At 38.0% G+C, this 18,154-nt stretch overlaps 2 protein-coding genes across 5 annotated transcripts in view; one reads left to right on the top strand and one right to left on the bottom strand.

The window, feature by feature from the left end:
- The window catches only part of DENND4C (DENN domain containing 4C), a 113,580-nt gene that overhangs the window by 84,687 nt on the left and 10,739 nt on the right, over nt 1–18,154 (bottom strand). The gene's annotated exons all lie outside the window — the stretch shown is intronic.
- On the top strand, nt 15,754–18,081 carry LOC138920300 (small ribosomal subunit protein eS12-like). Its single transcript, XM_070248270.1, has one exon. The coding sequence runs from the start codon at nt 16,808–16,810 to the stop codon at nt 17,171–17,173; it is 366 nt and encodes a 121-aa protein (XP_070104371.1). The 5' UTR covers nt 15,754–16,807; the 3' UTR covers nt 17,174–18,081.

The following is an 18,154-nucleotide window of genomic DNA, read 5'->3' as shown; positions in this document are numbered from 1 at the left end:
GAAAACAGGAACAAGACAAGGATGCCCTCTATCACCACTCTTATTTAACATAGTACTGGAGGTCCTGGCCAGAGCAATCAGGCAAGAAAAAGGAATAAAAGGAATCCAAATAGGGAGGGAAGAAGTGAAACTCTCGCTGTTTGCAGACGACATGATCCTATATACAGAAAACCCCAAAGAATCCATTGGAAAACTTTTAGAAGTAATCAACAACTACAGCAAAGTTGCAGGGTATAAAATCAATTTACATAAATCAGTACCATTTCTATACTCTAATAATGAGCTAACAGAAAAAGAACTCAAGAACACAATACCATTCACAATCGGAACAAAAAGAATAAAATACCTCGGAGTGAATTTAACTAAGGAAGTGAAAGACCTTTACAACGAAAATTACAAGGCTTTTCTGAAAGAAAGGGATGATGACATAAAGAGATGGAAAGACATTCCATGTACATGGATTGGAAGAACAAACATAGTTAAAATGTCCATTCTACCTAAAGCAATCTACAGATTCAATGCCGTCCCAATCAGAATCCCAATGACATTCTTTACAGAAACAGAACAAAGGATCCTAAAATTCATATGGGGCAAGAAACGACCCCCAATTGCTAAAGCAATCCTGAGAAAAAAGAACACAGCTGGAGGCATCACTATCCCTGACTTCAAAACATACTACAAAGCTACAGTAATCAAAATAGCATGGTACTGGTACAAAAACAGGTGCACAGATCAATGGACCAGAATTGAAAGTCCAGAAATAAAACCACACATCTATGGACAGCTAATCTTCGATAAAGGAGCTGAGGGCATACAATGGAGAAAAGAAAGTCTTTTCAACAAATGGTGCTGGGAAAACTGGAAAGCCCCATGTGAAAGAATGAAAATTGATCATCCTTTTTCACCATTCACCAAAATAAACTCAAAATGGATCAAAGACCTAAAGGTGAGACCTGAAACCATAAGGCTTGTAGAAGAAAATGTAGGCAGTACACTCTTTGACATCAGTATTAAAAACATCTTTTTGGACACCATGTCTTCTCAGACAAGGGAAATAATAAAAAGAATAAACAAATGGGACTTCATCAGACTAAAGAGTTTCTTCAAGACAAAGGAAAACAGGACTGAAACAAAAAAACAATCCACTAACTGGGAAAAAATATTTGCAAGTCATACATCTGACAAAGGGTTAATATCCATAATATAAAAAGAACTCACAAACTCAACAACAAAAAATCAAACAACCCAGTCAAAACATTGGCAGGAGACATGAACGGACATTTCTCCAAAGAAGATATACGGATGGCCAATAGGCACATCAAAAGATGTTCATCACCACTGATGATCAGGGAAATGCAAATCAAAACTACACTAAGATATCACCTTACACCCATTAGAACAACAAAAATAACTAAAACAAATAGTAACAAATGTTGGAGAGGTTGTGGAGAAAAAGGAACCCTCATACACTGCTGGTGGGAATGCAAACTGGTGCAGCCACTAGGGAAAACAGTATGGAGATTCCTCAAAAAATTAAAAATAGAACTACCATACGAGCGAACTATCCCACTTCTGGGTATCTATCCAAAGAGCTTGAAATGAGCAATTTCAAAAGTCCCATGCACCCCAATGTTCATTGCAGCATTATTTACAATAATACTAATAAAGCCAAGACGTGGAAGGAACCTAAGTGCCCATCAACAGATGACTGGATAAAGAAGATGTGGTATATATACGATGGAGTACTACTCAGGCATAACAAAAAACAAAATCGTTCCATTTGCAATAACACGGATGGACCTTGAGAGAATTATGTTAAGTGAAATAAGCCAGACAGAGAAGGACAATCTCTGTATGACTCCACTCATAAGAGGAATTTAAAAATGAAGACAAAGAGAACAGATTAGTGGCTACCAGGGAAAAGGGGGGTTGGGGGGGTGGGCACAAAGTGTGAAGGGGTGCACCTACAACACGACTGACAGACAATAATGTACAACTGAAATTTCACAAGATTATAACCTATCATTAACTCAATAAAAATTAAATTTAAAAAAAGGTCCTCTGTATTTCAATAAGCATTTTAGAATCAGCTTGTCAATTTCTACCTCAAAAAACTGCCTCATAGGATTTTAATTGGGATTGTGTTGAATCTGCAGGACAACTTAAGGAAGACTGACAATACTGAGTCTTCTAACCCATGAACAAGGTTTATCTCTGCATTTATTTAGATTTTTAAAAATTTCTCTCATGAATGTTTTGTAGTTTATAGCATGTAAGTCTTTCACATCTTTTGTCAGATTTATCCTTAAGTACTTAATACTTTGGATGTTGGGGCCAGCCTGGTGGAGCAGCAGCTAAGTGCGCATGTTCCACTTCTCAGTGGCCCAGAGTTCGCTGGTTAGGATCCCAGGTGTGGACATGGCACCGCTTGGCAAAAGCCATGACGTGGTAGGCGTCCCACATATAAAGTAGAGGAAGATGGGCATGGATGTTAGCTCAGGGCCAGTCTTCCTCAGCAAAAAGAGGAGGATTGGCAGTAGTTAGCTCAGGGCTAATCGTCCTCAATAATAAGAATAATTTAGATGCTATTGTAAATGACATCATTTCCTTTTTTAACTCAATTTTCACTTGTTCGTTGCTACTATAATTACAACTGATTTTTATACGTTGATTTGTAAAATGCAATCTTGCTAAAGTTGCTTATGAGTTGTAGAGCTTTTCTGTAGGTTCCATCAAATTTTCTACATAGATAATAATGTGTCTGTATATATAGACAATTTTACTTCTTTCTTTCCAATGTAGATGCCTTTTCTTTCTTTCTTTTTTTTTTATTGCACCAGCCAGAACACCCACTACAATGTTCAAGAGAAATGGTAACCAAAGAAGACATACAAATGACCCATAAGCACATGAAAATATGCTCAGCATTATTAGTCACAGCAGCATTATTCACAAAAGCCAAAAGGTAGAAACAACCCAAGTGTCCACCAGCAGATGAATGGATAATCAAAATGTGGTATATCCACACAATGAAATATTATTCAGCCATAAAAAGGAATTAAATTTTGATAAATGCTACAACACGGATAAACTTTGAAAACATTAGGCCAAGTGAAATAAGCCAGACATAGAAAGACAAATATTCTGATTCCACGTATATGAGGTACCAAAAATGGGCCAATTCAGAGAGACACAAAATAGAATAGAGGTTACCAGGGGCTGGGAGAGGGGAGAATGAATTGTATACTTACAAATGGTGAATATGATAAACAGTATGCCATCTACATTCTACCACAATAAAAAAGAGAGAGAGAAAATGCATCAATAAGCATCTCTCCACATTAAGCTTTTGAGCTTCTATTAAGTTATAGAATAAATTCCCGGAGTTAGTTTTCTAGATTAGAATTTATAAACGCCTGCATAACTGTATAACATGTAACTGTTATATGTTACCTTTTGCCTTTTGAAAAGAATATACCAATCTGCCATGGCAACAGTAATGTATGTATGGTCCAATGGGTGATATAATTGTATTGATGTTTATTGCGGTAGAGTAAAACTGGTCTAAGGTAGCTGTTTTAATACACATTTCTTTGATCAAAAAAAAGAGGAGAGAGAAGTGTTGACGGTGGACATCTCTGTTTTGTTCCTAATCTTACGGAGAAACCATTCAGTCTTTTACCAGTAAATATGATGTTACTTGTAGGTTTTTCATAGCTGCTCTTTATCAAATTAAGGAAGTTCCTTTCTATTCCTGAGACTTTTATTGGGAATAGATGTTGGATTTTATCATATGTGTTTTGTGCATCTCCTCAGATCACATACTTTTTCCAATCTTTATCATAATGAATTACATTGATTAATTTTAAAGTTATTAACCAACCATGCATTCCTGAGATAAACCCCACTTGATGATGATATATTATCCTTTTTATATATTATTGGATTCTATTTGCTAAAATTTTCTTTGAAATTTTATATATGTTAATGAGGGATATTAACCTGTAGTTTTCTTTTCCTGAAATGTCTATCTGGTTTTGGTATCAAGGTAAAGCCATTCTCACAGAACGAACTGGGAAGAATTTCTTCCTCTCCAATTTTCTGGAAGAGTTTGTATAGAACTGGCATTATTTCTTCCTTAAACATTTGACAGAATTCACCTGTGAAATCATCCGCATCTGGAGTTTTCTTTGTGGGTAGGTTTTTAACTATAATTTCAATTCCTTTAACATATATAGAGCTATCAGGTTACCTACTTCTTGGTAAACTTTCATAGTTTGTGACTGCCTTAGTTCATTCAGGCTGCTATACCAGAATACGATAGATTGGGTGGCTTAGAAACAGTGGAAATTTATTTCTCACAGCTCTGGAAGTTGGGAAGTCCAAGATCAAGGCACTGGCAGATTCAGTATCTGGTGAGGACCGGCTTCCTAGTTCACAGAAGACTCTTTTTGCTGTAACTTCACATAATGGAGGGGAGCGAGAAGGTCTCTTTTAGAAAGGCACTCATCTCATTCGCGAGGGTTTCACCCTCATAACTGAAGCACCTCCCTTTAAAACCCCACCTCCAAATACCATCACATTAGGGATTACTTTCAACATAAGAATGTGGGGGGGACACAAACATGAAGGATATAGCAGTGTCTTTAAAGGAACTGGTCCATTTCATCTAAGTTGTCAATTTATTGCATAAAGTTGTTTATAATATTCCGTTATTATCCTTTTAATATCTATAGACTATGTAGTGATGTCACCTCTCTCTCTCATTCCTGACATTAGTAATTTGTGTCTTGTCACTAGTTTACCAATTTTATTCATGTTCTCTAAGAACTAGCTTTTGGTTTCACTGATTTTTCTCTATTGCTTTTCTGTTTCATTGACTTCTACTTTGACCTTTATTTCTTTTCCTGTCTATATAGAATTTAATTTGCTCTCCTTTTTCTAGTTTCTTAAGGTGGAAGCTGAGGTCATTGATTTGAGATCTTTCTTCTTTTCTATTGTAGGTAGTGCTATAAATTCCCCCACACCCAAGTAACATTTTAGTGGCATCCCACAAATTCAAGTACGTTGTGTTTTCTTTTCATTCGGTTCAAAACATTTGTTAATTTCCTTTTCTTAAAGTATTTTCTTTGACCAATGGGCTACTGAAAAGTATGTTTTTCAGTTTCCAAATTTTGTACTTGGGAATTTTCCAACAATCTTCTGGTTATTGATTTCTAACTTAATTACATTGTGGTTAGAGAATATACTGTGTATGACTTGAATTTTTTTACACTTCATGAGACTACTTTTATGGCTAAGAATATGGTCTATCTTGATAAATATACCATGTATACTTTAGCAGAATGTGTGTTCTGTTGTTGTTAGACTGAGAGCTCTACAAATGTCAATGAGGTCAAGTAGGTTAATAGTGTTGTTCAAATCTACTTATACCTTGCTGATTTTCTGTCCACTTGTTCTATTCATTAGTAAAAGAGTGGTACTGAAATCTCTGGCTATAACTGTAGATTTGTCTATTTCTCCCTTCAGTTCTATCAGTTTTTGCTTCACGTATTTTGAAGCTCTGTTACTAAGGGCATAAACATTTAGAACTATTATGTCCTTTTAACCCCTTTAGCATTATGAAATGAACTTCTTTATATCTGGTAAAAAAAAATAGTCTGTATTAACAAAAGCTTTTGAAAAGAATTAAAATACTGGTAAAAACTAAGTTAGTTTAATAATTAAATTTCATTTCCCAACTACAGCTAAGCTAATCTTTCAGAATCAACTTCATTTCACTTTACTGTTTAGAATGGCATACATTTTAATAAATAAATACTGTTAACACCAACAAAACGTTATTAACTTCAATTTACAAGACCAAATGTAGTTAATACAATTCCTGTCACTGTAACAAAAAGATTTCCTTAAAGCTTCAAAAATATCTGTGTGTTCCTTGGTGTCCCAAACCACGCAGAATGAATGATGAACTTTGTTTAAACCACAAAGAAAGTACAGTTCTATCAAAGTTATTTGCTACATTTAAGCAATTTAAAATAGGGCCTTGGTGATTCCATTTAGAAAGCATTAGCAACACCAGTTACACTGGCTGGGTTACGAAACTACAAAATTGAAAAACTAAGCTATTTCAGATAAAATTCCCTTTTTCAGAACACAAAGCAATGTAATTCTCTACTGTTGCACCTGCCGCTGAAAGTTTTGTAAAGAAGGGTTGCACACACAAATGCCTAAAGGGCTCAGGCAGGACATAAGAGTCGTGGGAACTACAGAATGCAGGCAGCCACTATTAGTCAGATCCATCCAACTGTTGCCAAACGGACTTGGCAAAACCAGAACCTCCTTTTTGCCGTTTTCACAGAAGCCAGAAATCAGGACTTTTATGTAAATTTCCAAGTTTTAAAACCTTGGCTACTAATTCAAAATTCTTAAACACTAGTAAGTTCAAACAAAACACATAAGCAGGGTATACTCACTCTAAAGGTTAAAAGTCTAGAAAAGAACAATTCCTAAATTCCATTAAAAAAAAAATTGACCTGGTTAAATACCTAACTTTACCTGGTTAAATACCTAACTTTACATGTGAACCAATGAACCTAACTATATATAAAATTGATACTATAACCATATAGAAGGGAATGAAAAAAGAACTAATCCAGGTAACTTCTGAACGATTCACTTTAATATGAAGAAGTGAAAAGAAATCTTGACCTTTACTTAGAAGGCCTGTTTTTTGTAGCAGCATTGTTGTAGAAATTCTGAAATTAGTCTGTATGTACTCTATGATTGAACAATTGTTGGAAGCCAGAGTTCTTGCTAAGAGAAAAGGGAGATATAAATATGGGATAGGAGAAACCAAGTAAGAATCTGTGTATTGGGGCCAGCCTGGTGGCACAGCGGTTAGATGCGCACGTTCCACTTTGGCGGCCTGGGGTTCACTGGTTCCAATCCCAGGTGCAGACATGGCACCACTTGGCAAGCTATGCTATGGTAGGTGTCCCACATGTAAAGTAGAGGAAGACGGGCACGGATGTTAGCTCAGGGCCAGTATTCCTCAGTAAAAAGAGGAGGATTGGCAGCAGATGTTAGCTCAGAGCTAATCTTCCTCAGGGAAAAAAAAAAAAAGAATCTGTGTATTAGAATGAAATTAGGGGTATCAGTATGAACTCACAATTTTAAAATACATTCTACTAAATGCAATGTGGCATCCTGAACTGGATCACAGAACAGGAAAAGCACATTAATGTAAAAACTAGTAAAATTAAAATAAAATCTGCATCTTAGTTAATAGCAATGTAACAATGTTGATGTCTAAGCTTTAACAAACGTACTATGGTAATGTAAAATGTCAGCCGAAGAGGAGTACAGGAACTCTCTGCACTATTTTTTTCAACTTTTGTATAAAGCTAAAATAATTCAAAAATAAAAAATTTAGGGGCCGGCCCAGTGGTGCAGTGGTTAAGTGTGCATGTTCCGCTTTGGTGGACCGGGGTTCGGTGGTTCGAATCCCGGGTGCAGACATGGCACCACTTGGCAAGTCATGCTGTGGTAGACGTCCCACATATAGAGGAAGATGGGCATGGACGTTAGCTCAGGGCCAGTCTTCCTCAGCAAAAAAAGAGGACTGGCTGCAGATGTTAGCTCAGAGCTAATCTTCCTCAAAAGAAAATAAAATAAAAAATTTAAATACATGCGTATCAACATTATTGATAATAGACAAAAAATGGAAAGAGCTCAAATACCCATTAGCTGATGAAGAAATAAATAAAATGTAGTACATCCATACAATGGACTATCATTCAGCAACAAAAACAAATTAAGTACTGATATATGCTACAACATAAATAACCCTCAAAACATTATGCTAAGTGGAAGAAGTCAGTCACAAAAGACCACATATAGTATGGCTCCATTTACATGAAATGTCCAGAACAGGCAAATCTATGTAAAAAGAGAAAGTAGATTGGTGGCTGCCTAGGGCTGGGGGGAAATGGGGAGTGACTGCTAAAGGGTATGGGGTATCCTTTTGGGGTGATAAAAATGTTCTATCATTGATTTTGGTGATGGTTGAGCAGTCTGTGACTACACTAAAAGTCAATGAATTGTATACTTTAAATGGGTGAATTGTGTGGTATACGAGTTATATCTCAATAAAGCTATTAAAAATGTGTGTATGTGTATTTCCTCCTTCCATTTGCTAAAAAGAAAATCCAGACGCAGTGTCATTCTACCACCAACGAAATACTCAGCACCTAAATCTTTGTTTCTTAAAACCATTCCCCACCATTCCTTGGAGAAATGACCAGTTCCAAGGCTGCACAAGAAAAGCACAAGATACACCTAGAACATCCTATGCAAGGTAAAAAAAAAAGCACTGCTCAAAGACTAATGGAGGTCTTTTCAAAAGGACACAGGAACTGGTTTGGAGGGTCTCCCACTGGCCAAACTGGGAACAACTGCAGCATCAAAATGAATAACAGTAATGGATTACAACACACTGATTTTTGTTTTTTAAGCCTTGAGTACATACTGATATTATAAAACAAAGGAATGAAGGGAAGAGAAGGAAAGGAAGGCTCTTCACAATAGAATGCCAACTAATAAACACAGAAGGAATGATCAAAAACCATTTTACAATCATTATAGTATTCAGATTCAAGCAAGAATTATCAATGGATGCTAAAATCACTGGGTACAGGCTGTTGGAAATAGGACATTTATACAATCTCAAAGTCTTTCTCCAGAGATACTAATAATTTACAAAGGAATAAAATGTATCATCAGAGAAAGCTTATGGCCATCACTTTAACCAAGTAATCAAAGTTATCCTAATAATTGGTCAAACTGATATTATGTGCCTTCTGATATGCACTAAGAAGGACACCACATTAGCTATGTAGTATTTCTGACAAAAATGAACAGCCTTAATCTAATCATGAGGAATTAGGCAGACAAACTCAAACTAAAGGGTCAAATTCTAAAAAAAAAAAGAAAGAAAGAAAGAAAATCAATATAATGAAAGGGGGGTAAAGTCCAAGGTACTGTTTCAAATTAAAGGAGATTAAAATCTGAGCACCAGGGGACGGGCCCTGTGGCCAAGTGGTTAAGTTCAGGCACTCTGTTTCAGCAGCTCAGCGTTTCACCAGTTCAGATCCAGGGCACAGACATGGCACCACTCACCACTCATCAGGCCATACTGAGGCAGCATCCCAGATAGTACAACTAGAAGGACCCACAATTAAAAATATACAACTATGTCCCGGAAGGCTTTGGGGAGAAAAAGGAAAAATAAAATCTTTAAAAAAAAAAATCTGAGCACCAAAATGAGTGACAACAGAAAGATAACAGGCAAATCTCCAAACACTTAGAAATTAAACTCACTTCTAAATAACTCATGGTTCAAGAGGAAGTTTAAAGAAATTATAAAATATTTTGAACTGAACAAAAAGACATATCAAAATTTGTGAGATGCTGTTAAAGCAGTGCTTACAGCGAAATATACAGCATTAAGTACTTACTAGGGAAAAAAGCAAGCTCTCAAATTAACAATCTAAACTTCAACCTTAAGAAACTAGAAAAAGAAGAGCAAAATAGGGGCAGGCCCCACGGTGGAGTAGTTAAGTTTGCACACTCCACTTCAGAGGTCCAAGGTTTCGCCAGTTCGGATCCTGGGTGCAGACATGGCACTGCTCATCAGGCCATGCTGAGGCGACATCCCACAGAGCACAGCCAGAAGGACCCACAACTAAAATACACAACTATGTACTGGTCGGGGGGGAGGGGAGGCCTTGGGGAGAAGAAGAAAAATAAATTTTAAAAAAAAGGATAGCAAAATAAACCCTCAAAAAGGCAGAAGGAAGAATACAATAAAGGTAGAAAAAGAAAGAAAGGGATGGAAGAAATAAAGCTGTCCCTGTTTGCACGCATGACTGTCTATGTGGAAAATCTACCAAATAAATGACAACTAAATACAATGAGTGATTCTAGAATGCATCTGGGAACAGAAGAACAAAAAACCGCTATAAGGTATAGTATCGTAAAAATTTCACTGTAAACTATATGTTAGATAAATCTGTAACGAAGCTAATTTTCCTAATGTGATCACTGTATTGTTGTGTAAGAGAATGTCCTTGATTTTAGCAAATATATGATGAACTTATTCTCAACTGATTTCTAAAAAAAATGCAACAATATGCATAAACAGAGCAAGCAATAACCCGGCAAAATGTTAATAACTGGTAAATCTAAGTGAAGGATATAATGGGAGCTCATTACAATATTCTTAGAACTTTTCTCAAGGTTTGAATATTTTTTCAAAATAAAAAGTTTTTTTAAAAAGCAGTTCTCACCCTTTGAGATTTCAACAAAAGTATAGAGAAAAATGGAAGAAAGTGGGAAAGGTAAGAAAATAATGAGTGGAATAACACTGGTTTCAGCTCGAGAAGTAGGCAGGAAAGCAAAATTGCTAATATGATTATTCCCAATTTTAGCTACACTCACTATAAAGTTAAAAAAGTAGAGAGTAAAATCTGCTAAAATATTTCATATATATTCATATATAACTTCTATTTTGTTCATTAGCTAACTTCCAAGCTAGTATCACCCATAATTAATTATAAAGTTCTTTATGTTTTTTGATTTGGTAGAAGAACTCCTTCTTCATCCTTTTTTAAGACTTTCCAGGCTTATTCACTCAAGTTTATCATCCAAGTTTCAGGGGTGGGAGGGATTGAGATCTTCGTTTGGAACTCCTCTAAAACACACATTACTTAAGGAGAATGGGCATCTTAACAATATTAAGTTCTGCAGTGAGGGGCATAGTATGGCTCTCCATTTTATCCATGTCCTTTTTAAAAAAAAGCCTTTAAGTAAAGTTTCATGATTTTCTTCACCCAGGTCTTGCCCACTGTTTGTTTGGATTATTTCTAAGTATTTTACAGTTTTGTGGCTAACGGGAAGGAGTTCTTACGTTTGCTAAACAATCATTGCTCGTATATTAATAACCTATGAGTGAGTCTCAGACATTGTTCTAAATGCTGAGAATTAAAGTAATGAAAATACCAAATGCCCCATCTTTATGGAACTTACGTTACAGTTGGGGAGTAATCAGTAAACAAGTACAAACTTTTAAATAAATAATTTCAGAAAGTATAAGTGCTATGATAAAAAATAAAGCAAGATAGAGGGAAAGAAAGTGATAATGGAAGGGCTTGTTTTTATAGTGCAATCAGTGAAGACTTCTTGGAAGAAGTAAGGAAATAAGATCTGAACAGAGGTCTAAGCAATATAAAGGAGTGAATCATACAATGATAGAAAAGAACATTCCAAGTAGAAGAAAATAAAAAATAAAAGTCTTAAGGCAAGCAAATAACTTGATCTTCGAGGAACAGCAAGGCCATGGCTCCGGAGCTTAGGAGAGTACTGGGAGATAAGGTCAGCAACGGGGGAAATCATATAGGACCTTTTAGGCTAAGGTAAGGTCTTTGGGTTTTATTCTAAGTGTGATGGGAAGCTACTAGTGGCCTCTACATGAGAGTGATGTGTTATTATTTATATCCTTAAAAAAAATCACACTAGCTGCTACAAACAGACCAGAGGGAGAAAAGAGCGGAAGCAGGGGGAGCACTCAGGAGGCAACTGCAACAGTCCAGAAGAGAGAATAACCGCTTATATTAGGGCAAAGGAGTGGGAGTGACAAGAAACAGCAAGATTTGGGATACAGTTAAAGAAAAAACTGCTGCTGATGAATTGGAAGAATGAGAGAAAAAGAGAAAGTAAGAATGATGTCCAGTTTGTGGCCTAAGTGAAGATGGTGAACGGTGGTGCCATAGACTAAGATGGTAAAGTCTGAGTAAAGGATTTGAGGAAATAAACTAAAAATTCTGTTTTGGACAAATTTGAGATGCCGACTAAAACATTCAAGTGGAGAAGGCAGTCCAATATAGTGTGGAGTTTAAAAAGATATCAAGTCTGGATTCAAGAGCAAATTAATGATACTTACAACCATGGAGTTAGATAAGATACCCTAAAAAGTGACAAATACTGATAAAGAAAAGGTATAAGGCCTAAGCCTAGGGCACTCCAACCTTTAGAGGAAAAGAAAGAGAAGCTAGAAAACAAGACTGACAAGCAACTGCTGTAAATCAGAAAAGAATCGGGATGGAATGGCATCCAGAAAACCAAGTGAAGTTTTTAAAAAAATAGGAACTGATCAATCAACTGTGTTGAATGTCGACAAGAGATAGAGTAACTTTACAATTGAAAATGTTGACAACAGTGGTTTTAGTTGGTGGCAGTGAAGAGCCAGTCTGGAGTGAGCTGGAGAACAAACGCAAAGAAAGTAGAAACACTGCATCTGAGCAATTCTTCTTGACAAATTTTGCTAAAAATGAGAAAGAAACGGATGTGTGGGAGGGAGAAAGAGAGAACTGAGATGTTACAGCACATTCATATGCCTATAAAAATGATTCAGGGGCCGGCCTGGTGCCACAGCAGATAAGTGCGCACGTTCTGCTTCAGTGGTCTGGGGTTCCCCGGTTCAGATTCCGGGTGCGGATGTGGCACGGTTTGGCAAAAGCCATGCTGTGGTAGGCGTCCCATGTATAAAGTAGAGGAAGATGGGCACGGATGTTAGCTCAGGGCCAGTCTTCCTCAAAAAAAAAATAAGAAAAAAATAAAAATGAAAAAAAATAAAAATGAAAAATGATTCAGCAAGAAAAATGATACAGGGGAGAGAAAGGATAACTGCAGAAGCAAAGTCCTTAAACAGGCCAGAGGCCACCGCACAGAGGGCGGGGTAGGCACACATATATTTAGCTAAGAGTAAGGAAGGAAAAGAGATTAAATAGTCTTCTTACTAACGAAAGTGAAAGAGGAAAACGACTAGGTGAGGCGAAGGGCACAAGTGAGATCTATGGCCCTAAATTTAAAGTGAGACTAGTCAGCACTGCTGTTGGTTTTCTCTAGTCACACTCAGCTGCTCAGGGTCAAGGAAGCAGAGTCAGCAAAGAACTGAGTTTAACCAGGGCTGGAGCTTTGCCCTGAATTACAGTGAGGGATGACAGGAACAAGAGAGTTGATAACTTGACCCCACCAAATAGTATAGAGCACTAGTAGGCATTAAAATTTTTATTCAATCAATCAATGAAATTGGGTAAGGAAAGAAATTACTATATGAGGGGATGATGGACAGTGAAAAAGCCGTGTGGCTAATGGCCTGGAGGTCTCGAAGGAATCCAAGAAACGTCAAAACAGGCTACTAGAGCACACGAGCTAGCAAAAGAAGAGACGGAAGTCAGAGTTACATGTTTGAAATATTTTAAGTTATAGATCACAGTGATAAAGCCTGGGGTAATGGTTCTCTGCTCTGACTACACATTGGAGGCAGCTGGAACACTTTTTTTTTTTTTAACCAGACCAATAAAATAAGAATTTCTGAGGATGGCACACTACCATCAATATTTTTTTTTGAGGAAGATTAGCCCTGAGCTAACATCTGCCACCAATCCTCTTCTTTTTGCGGAGGAAGACTGGCCCTGAGCTAACATCCGTGCCGATCTTCCTCTACTTTATATGTGGGACACCTGCCAAAGCATGGCTTGACCAGTGGTACATAGGTCCACAGCCAGGATCCGACCAGGCAAACCACAGGCCACCAAAGTGGAACATGCGAACTCAACTACTGCACCACCAGACCAGCCCCCCATCAACATTTTTTAAACTGCCCAGTTAACTGTATCGTTCAGTCAAAATCGAGAACCAACAGTCTTCGAGTTTGATCACAGAAGTGGGTAGCTGAAGCAGGCTGTAAGAGGAATCTGCAATGTGCAGATTCAAGAACTTTACATGAAGTTTTCTTCTATTATTCCCAATATAAATAAAAGCATGAGCTATGTTCAAAGTATTTTATGTGCATTAACTCATTTCATACTCATAACAACCCAACAAGGTAGAACTCTTTTTAATGATGAGGACGAATGGAAGAGCATGGGAGTGTACTGAATTAAGAGTCCTAGGTTATACATGAAGTAGTAGTATACTATTTGAAGGCAGACTGTGGTAAGTTAAAGATGCATATTATAAACCTTAAGGCAATTACTTAAAAAAAGATGCATAACTAATAAGTGAATGTGGAGATAAATGAAATACTAAATACACTCAACTCAAAAGGGAACAAAGAACAGATAGGACAAATTAAAAACAAATAGCAAGAGAATAGATGTGAATTCAACCATATGGATAATTTCACTAAATTTAAGTGGCCTACCATGACAAATGAAAACATATGTCCACATAAAAACTTGCATACAGGGGCCAGCCTAGTGGTATAGTGGCTAAGTTTGCATGCTCCACTTCAGCCACCCAGGGTTCACGGGTTCAGATCCCGGGCACAGACCTACACAAATCATCAAGCCATGCTTTGGTGGCAACCCACACACAAAATAGAGGAGGACTGGCACAGATGTTAGTTCAGGGCCAATCTTCCTTAAGCAAAAAGAGGAAGATTGGCATCAGTTGTTAGCTCAGGGCCAATCTTCCTCACCAAAAAAAAAAAAAAAAAAAAAAAAACAGAACAACTTGTACACAAATATTCATAGCAGCACTACTCAAAACAGCCAAAACACAGAAAAAGATATGAACAGACATTTCTCCAATGAAGATATACAGATGGGCAATAGGCACATGAAAAGATGTTCAACATCACTAATTATCAGGGAAACGCAAATCAAAACTGCAATGCGATATCATGTCACTCCCATCAGAATAACTATAATTAAGAAGACAGGACATAATAAGTGTTGGAGAGGATGTGGAGAAAAGGGAACTCTCATACACTGCTGGTGGGAGTGCAAACTGGTGCAGCCACTACGGAAAACAATATGGAGATTCCTCAAAAAATTAAAAATAGAACTACCATACGATCCAGCTATTCCACTGCTAGGTATTTATCCAAAGAACATTAAAACAAGAATGGGTAAAGATATATGCACCCCTATGTTCACTGCAGCATTATTCACAATAGCCAAGACTTGCCAACTTAGGTGCCCATCAAGAGACACATGAATAAAGAAGATGTGGTGTATACACACAACGGAATACTACTCAGCCATTAAAAAGGATGAAATCTTGCCATTTGTGACAACATGGATGGACCTTGAGGGTATTATGCTAAGCAAAATAAGTCAGAGGGAGAAAGTCAACTACCATATGATCTCACTCATAAAAAAAAGATAACAACAACAACAAAACAAACACATAAAGACAGATTGGAGGGGCTGGCCTGGTGGCGTAATGGTTAAGCTAGTGCACTCTGCTTCAACTGCCCAGGGTTCACAGGTTTGGATCCCAGGCACAGACCTGGCACCACTCATCAAGCCACACCGTGGCAGCATTCCACATAAAATAGAGGAAGATTGGCACAGATGTTAGCTCAGCAACAATCTTCCTCAAGCAAAAAGAGGAAGATTGGGGCCGGCCCCGTGGCCGAGTGGTTAAGTTCACGTGCTCCACTTCGGTGGCCCAGGGTTTTGCCGGTTTGGATCCTAGGCGCGGACATGGCACTGCTCATTAGGCCACGTTGAGGTAGCGTCCCACATGCCACGACTGGAAGGACCCACAACTAAAATATACAACTATGTACTTCGGGGATTTGGGGGGGGGGGAAGCAGAAAAAAAAAAGGAAGAAGATTGGCAACAGATGTTAGCTCAGGGCCAATCTTCCTGATAGGAAAAAAAAGAGAGAGAGACAGAGATTGGATTGGTGGTTACCTGAGGGGAAGCAGGGAGGGAGGAGGGTGAAAGGGGTCACTAGGCACATGTGTATGGTGATGGATTGTAATCAGTGTTTGGGTGGTGAACATGATATAATCTACACAGAAATCGAAATATAATGATGTATATCCGAAATTTATATAATGTCATAAACCAATGTTACCACAATAAAAAATTAATTAAAATAAAAACCAAAATAACCCAAGTATTGATCAAGTTATGAATCAATAAACGAAATATGGTATTTCCATGCACTAGAATTTTATTCAGCCAGAAAAATGAATGAAGTACTACTGAGACATGCTATAACATGGATGAATCCAGAAAGTATGATACTGGGGCTGGCCCGGTGGCACAGCGGTTAAGTTCACACGTTCCACTTCGGCGGCTGAGGGTTCACTGGTTCAGATCCTAGATGTGGACATGGCACAGCACGGCAAGCCATGCTGTGGTAGGCGTCCCACATGTAAAGTGGAGGAAGATGGGCACAGATGTTAGCTCAGGGCCAGGCTTCCTCAGCAAAAAGAGGAGGATTGGCAGCAGTCGTTAGCTCAGGGCTAATCTTCCCCCCCCAAAAAAAAAACCAGGAAGTATGATGCTAAGGAAAAGATGCCAAACCCCAAGGTCACATATTGCATATGATTCCATTTACAGGAAATGACCAGAACAGGCAAATCCATAGAGAAAGAAAACAGACTAGTGGTTGCTAACGGCTAGGGGAGAGGAAATGAAGAGTGACTACTTAAAGGGAAAACGGTTTCCTTTTGGGGTGATGAAAACATTCTGGAACTAGATAGTGGTGATAGTCACATAACATTGTGAATGTACTAAATGCCACTGAGTCGTACATTTTTATAGTTGTTAAAATGCTGAATTTTATATTACATGAATTTTGCCACAATTTTTTTTAAAAAGGAATGCAGCTCTTCTCCTGCCGCTGCTGAGTCGTGCAGAGACGGAGGCGCAGTGCGTTCAAGATTCGGCTCCACCCGTGACTCAACGCCATGCCCTGGAAGGCATCGCTGCTGGAGGTGTAATGGACGTCAACGGCACCTTCCAAGAGGAGCTGAAGACCGCCCTCATCCACGACGGCCTGCCACACCGGATCCGCGAAGCTGCCAAGGCCCTAGACAAGCGCCAAGCTCATCTTTGTGTGCTTGCATCCAACTGCGACGAGCCTGTGTATGTGAAGTCGGTGGAGGTCCTTTGTGCCCAACACCAGATCAGCCTGATTAAGGTTGATGACAACAAAAAACTAGGGGAATGGGCAGGCCTCTGCAAAACTGACCGAGGGGGAATGCCCCAGAAAGTGGCTGGTTGCAGTTGTGTAGTGGCGAAGGACTATGGCAAAGAGTCTCAGGCCAAGGATGCCATCGAGGAGTACTTCAAATGTAAGAAATGAACAAATAAAAAACTTGACTCCTGCTCCTCAAAAAAATAAATAAAAAGGAATGAAGTATTGATACAACAACATGAACGAACCTGAAAACAGCATCCTAAGTGAAAGAAGCCAATCACAAAAGATCACATATTGTGTGAGTTTATCAATAGGAAATGTCCAGAACAGGCAAATCTAGAGAGACAGTAAATAGATTAGTGGTTGCCTAGGGCTGGGGGAGAGGAGAGGGGAGTTAGACAGTGACTGCTAATGGACACAAGGTTTCTTTCTGGGGAGCTGAAAATGCTCTGAATTAAATTATGCTGATGGTTGCAAAACTCTGTAAATATACTGAGAACCAGTGAATTGTATCCTCTAAATGGGTGAATTTTATGGTGTATAAACTATATCTGAATAAAGCTGATTTTAAAGAGGAAATTTTTAAGTGGTCTAAACACTTCTATTAAAAGACAGAAGTTATTAGACTGGATAAAAAAACAAGACAACTCAGCTATCTACAGGAAACATATTTTAAATATAGACACAAATGTGATAAAGTAAAAGGATGACTGATCTTTAACAAAGGAGCAAAGGCAATTCAATGGAGAAAGGAGAGTCTTTCAACAAACAGTGATGGAAAAATTGGACGTTGATATGGCAAAAAAAAGAAGAATTTAAACTAAGACACCTCTATAAAAAGTAATTCAATATGGATCATAGACCTACATATAAAACACAATACTATAAAACTTCTTAGAAGAAAATATAGGAGAAAATCTATGTGATCCTGGGTTGGCAATGAGTTTTTAGATACAACACCAAAAGCACAATCCATGAAACAAAAAATTAATAAGGTAGACTTTATTAAAAACTTCTGGGGGCCGGCCTCATGGCCGACTGGTTAAGTTCACATAATCTGCTCTGGCGGCCTGGGGTTCACCAGTTTGGATCCCGGGTATGGACCTACACACCGCTTATTAAGCCACGCTGTGACAGCATCCCACA

This window comes from Equus caballus, chromosome 23 (assembly GCF_041296265.1).
Source record: "Equus caballus isolate H_3958 breed thoroughbred chromosome 23, TB-T2T, whole genome shotgun sequence".
Lineage (NCBI taxonomy): Eukaryota > Metazoa > Chordata > Mammalia > Perissodactyla > Equidae > Equus > Equus caballus.
The sequence above is the reverse complement of the archived record's forward strand: the minus strand, read 5'-3'. Positions and strand labels throughout refer to the sequence as shown.

Coding starts and splice junctions, on each gene's coding strand:
- LOC138920300 (XM_070248270.1), top strand. CDS start 16,808: ATGGACGTCAACGGCACCTTCCAAGAGGAGCTGAAGACCGCCCTCATC.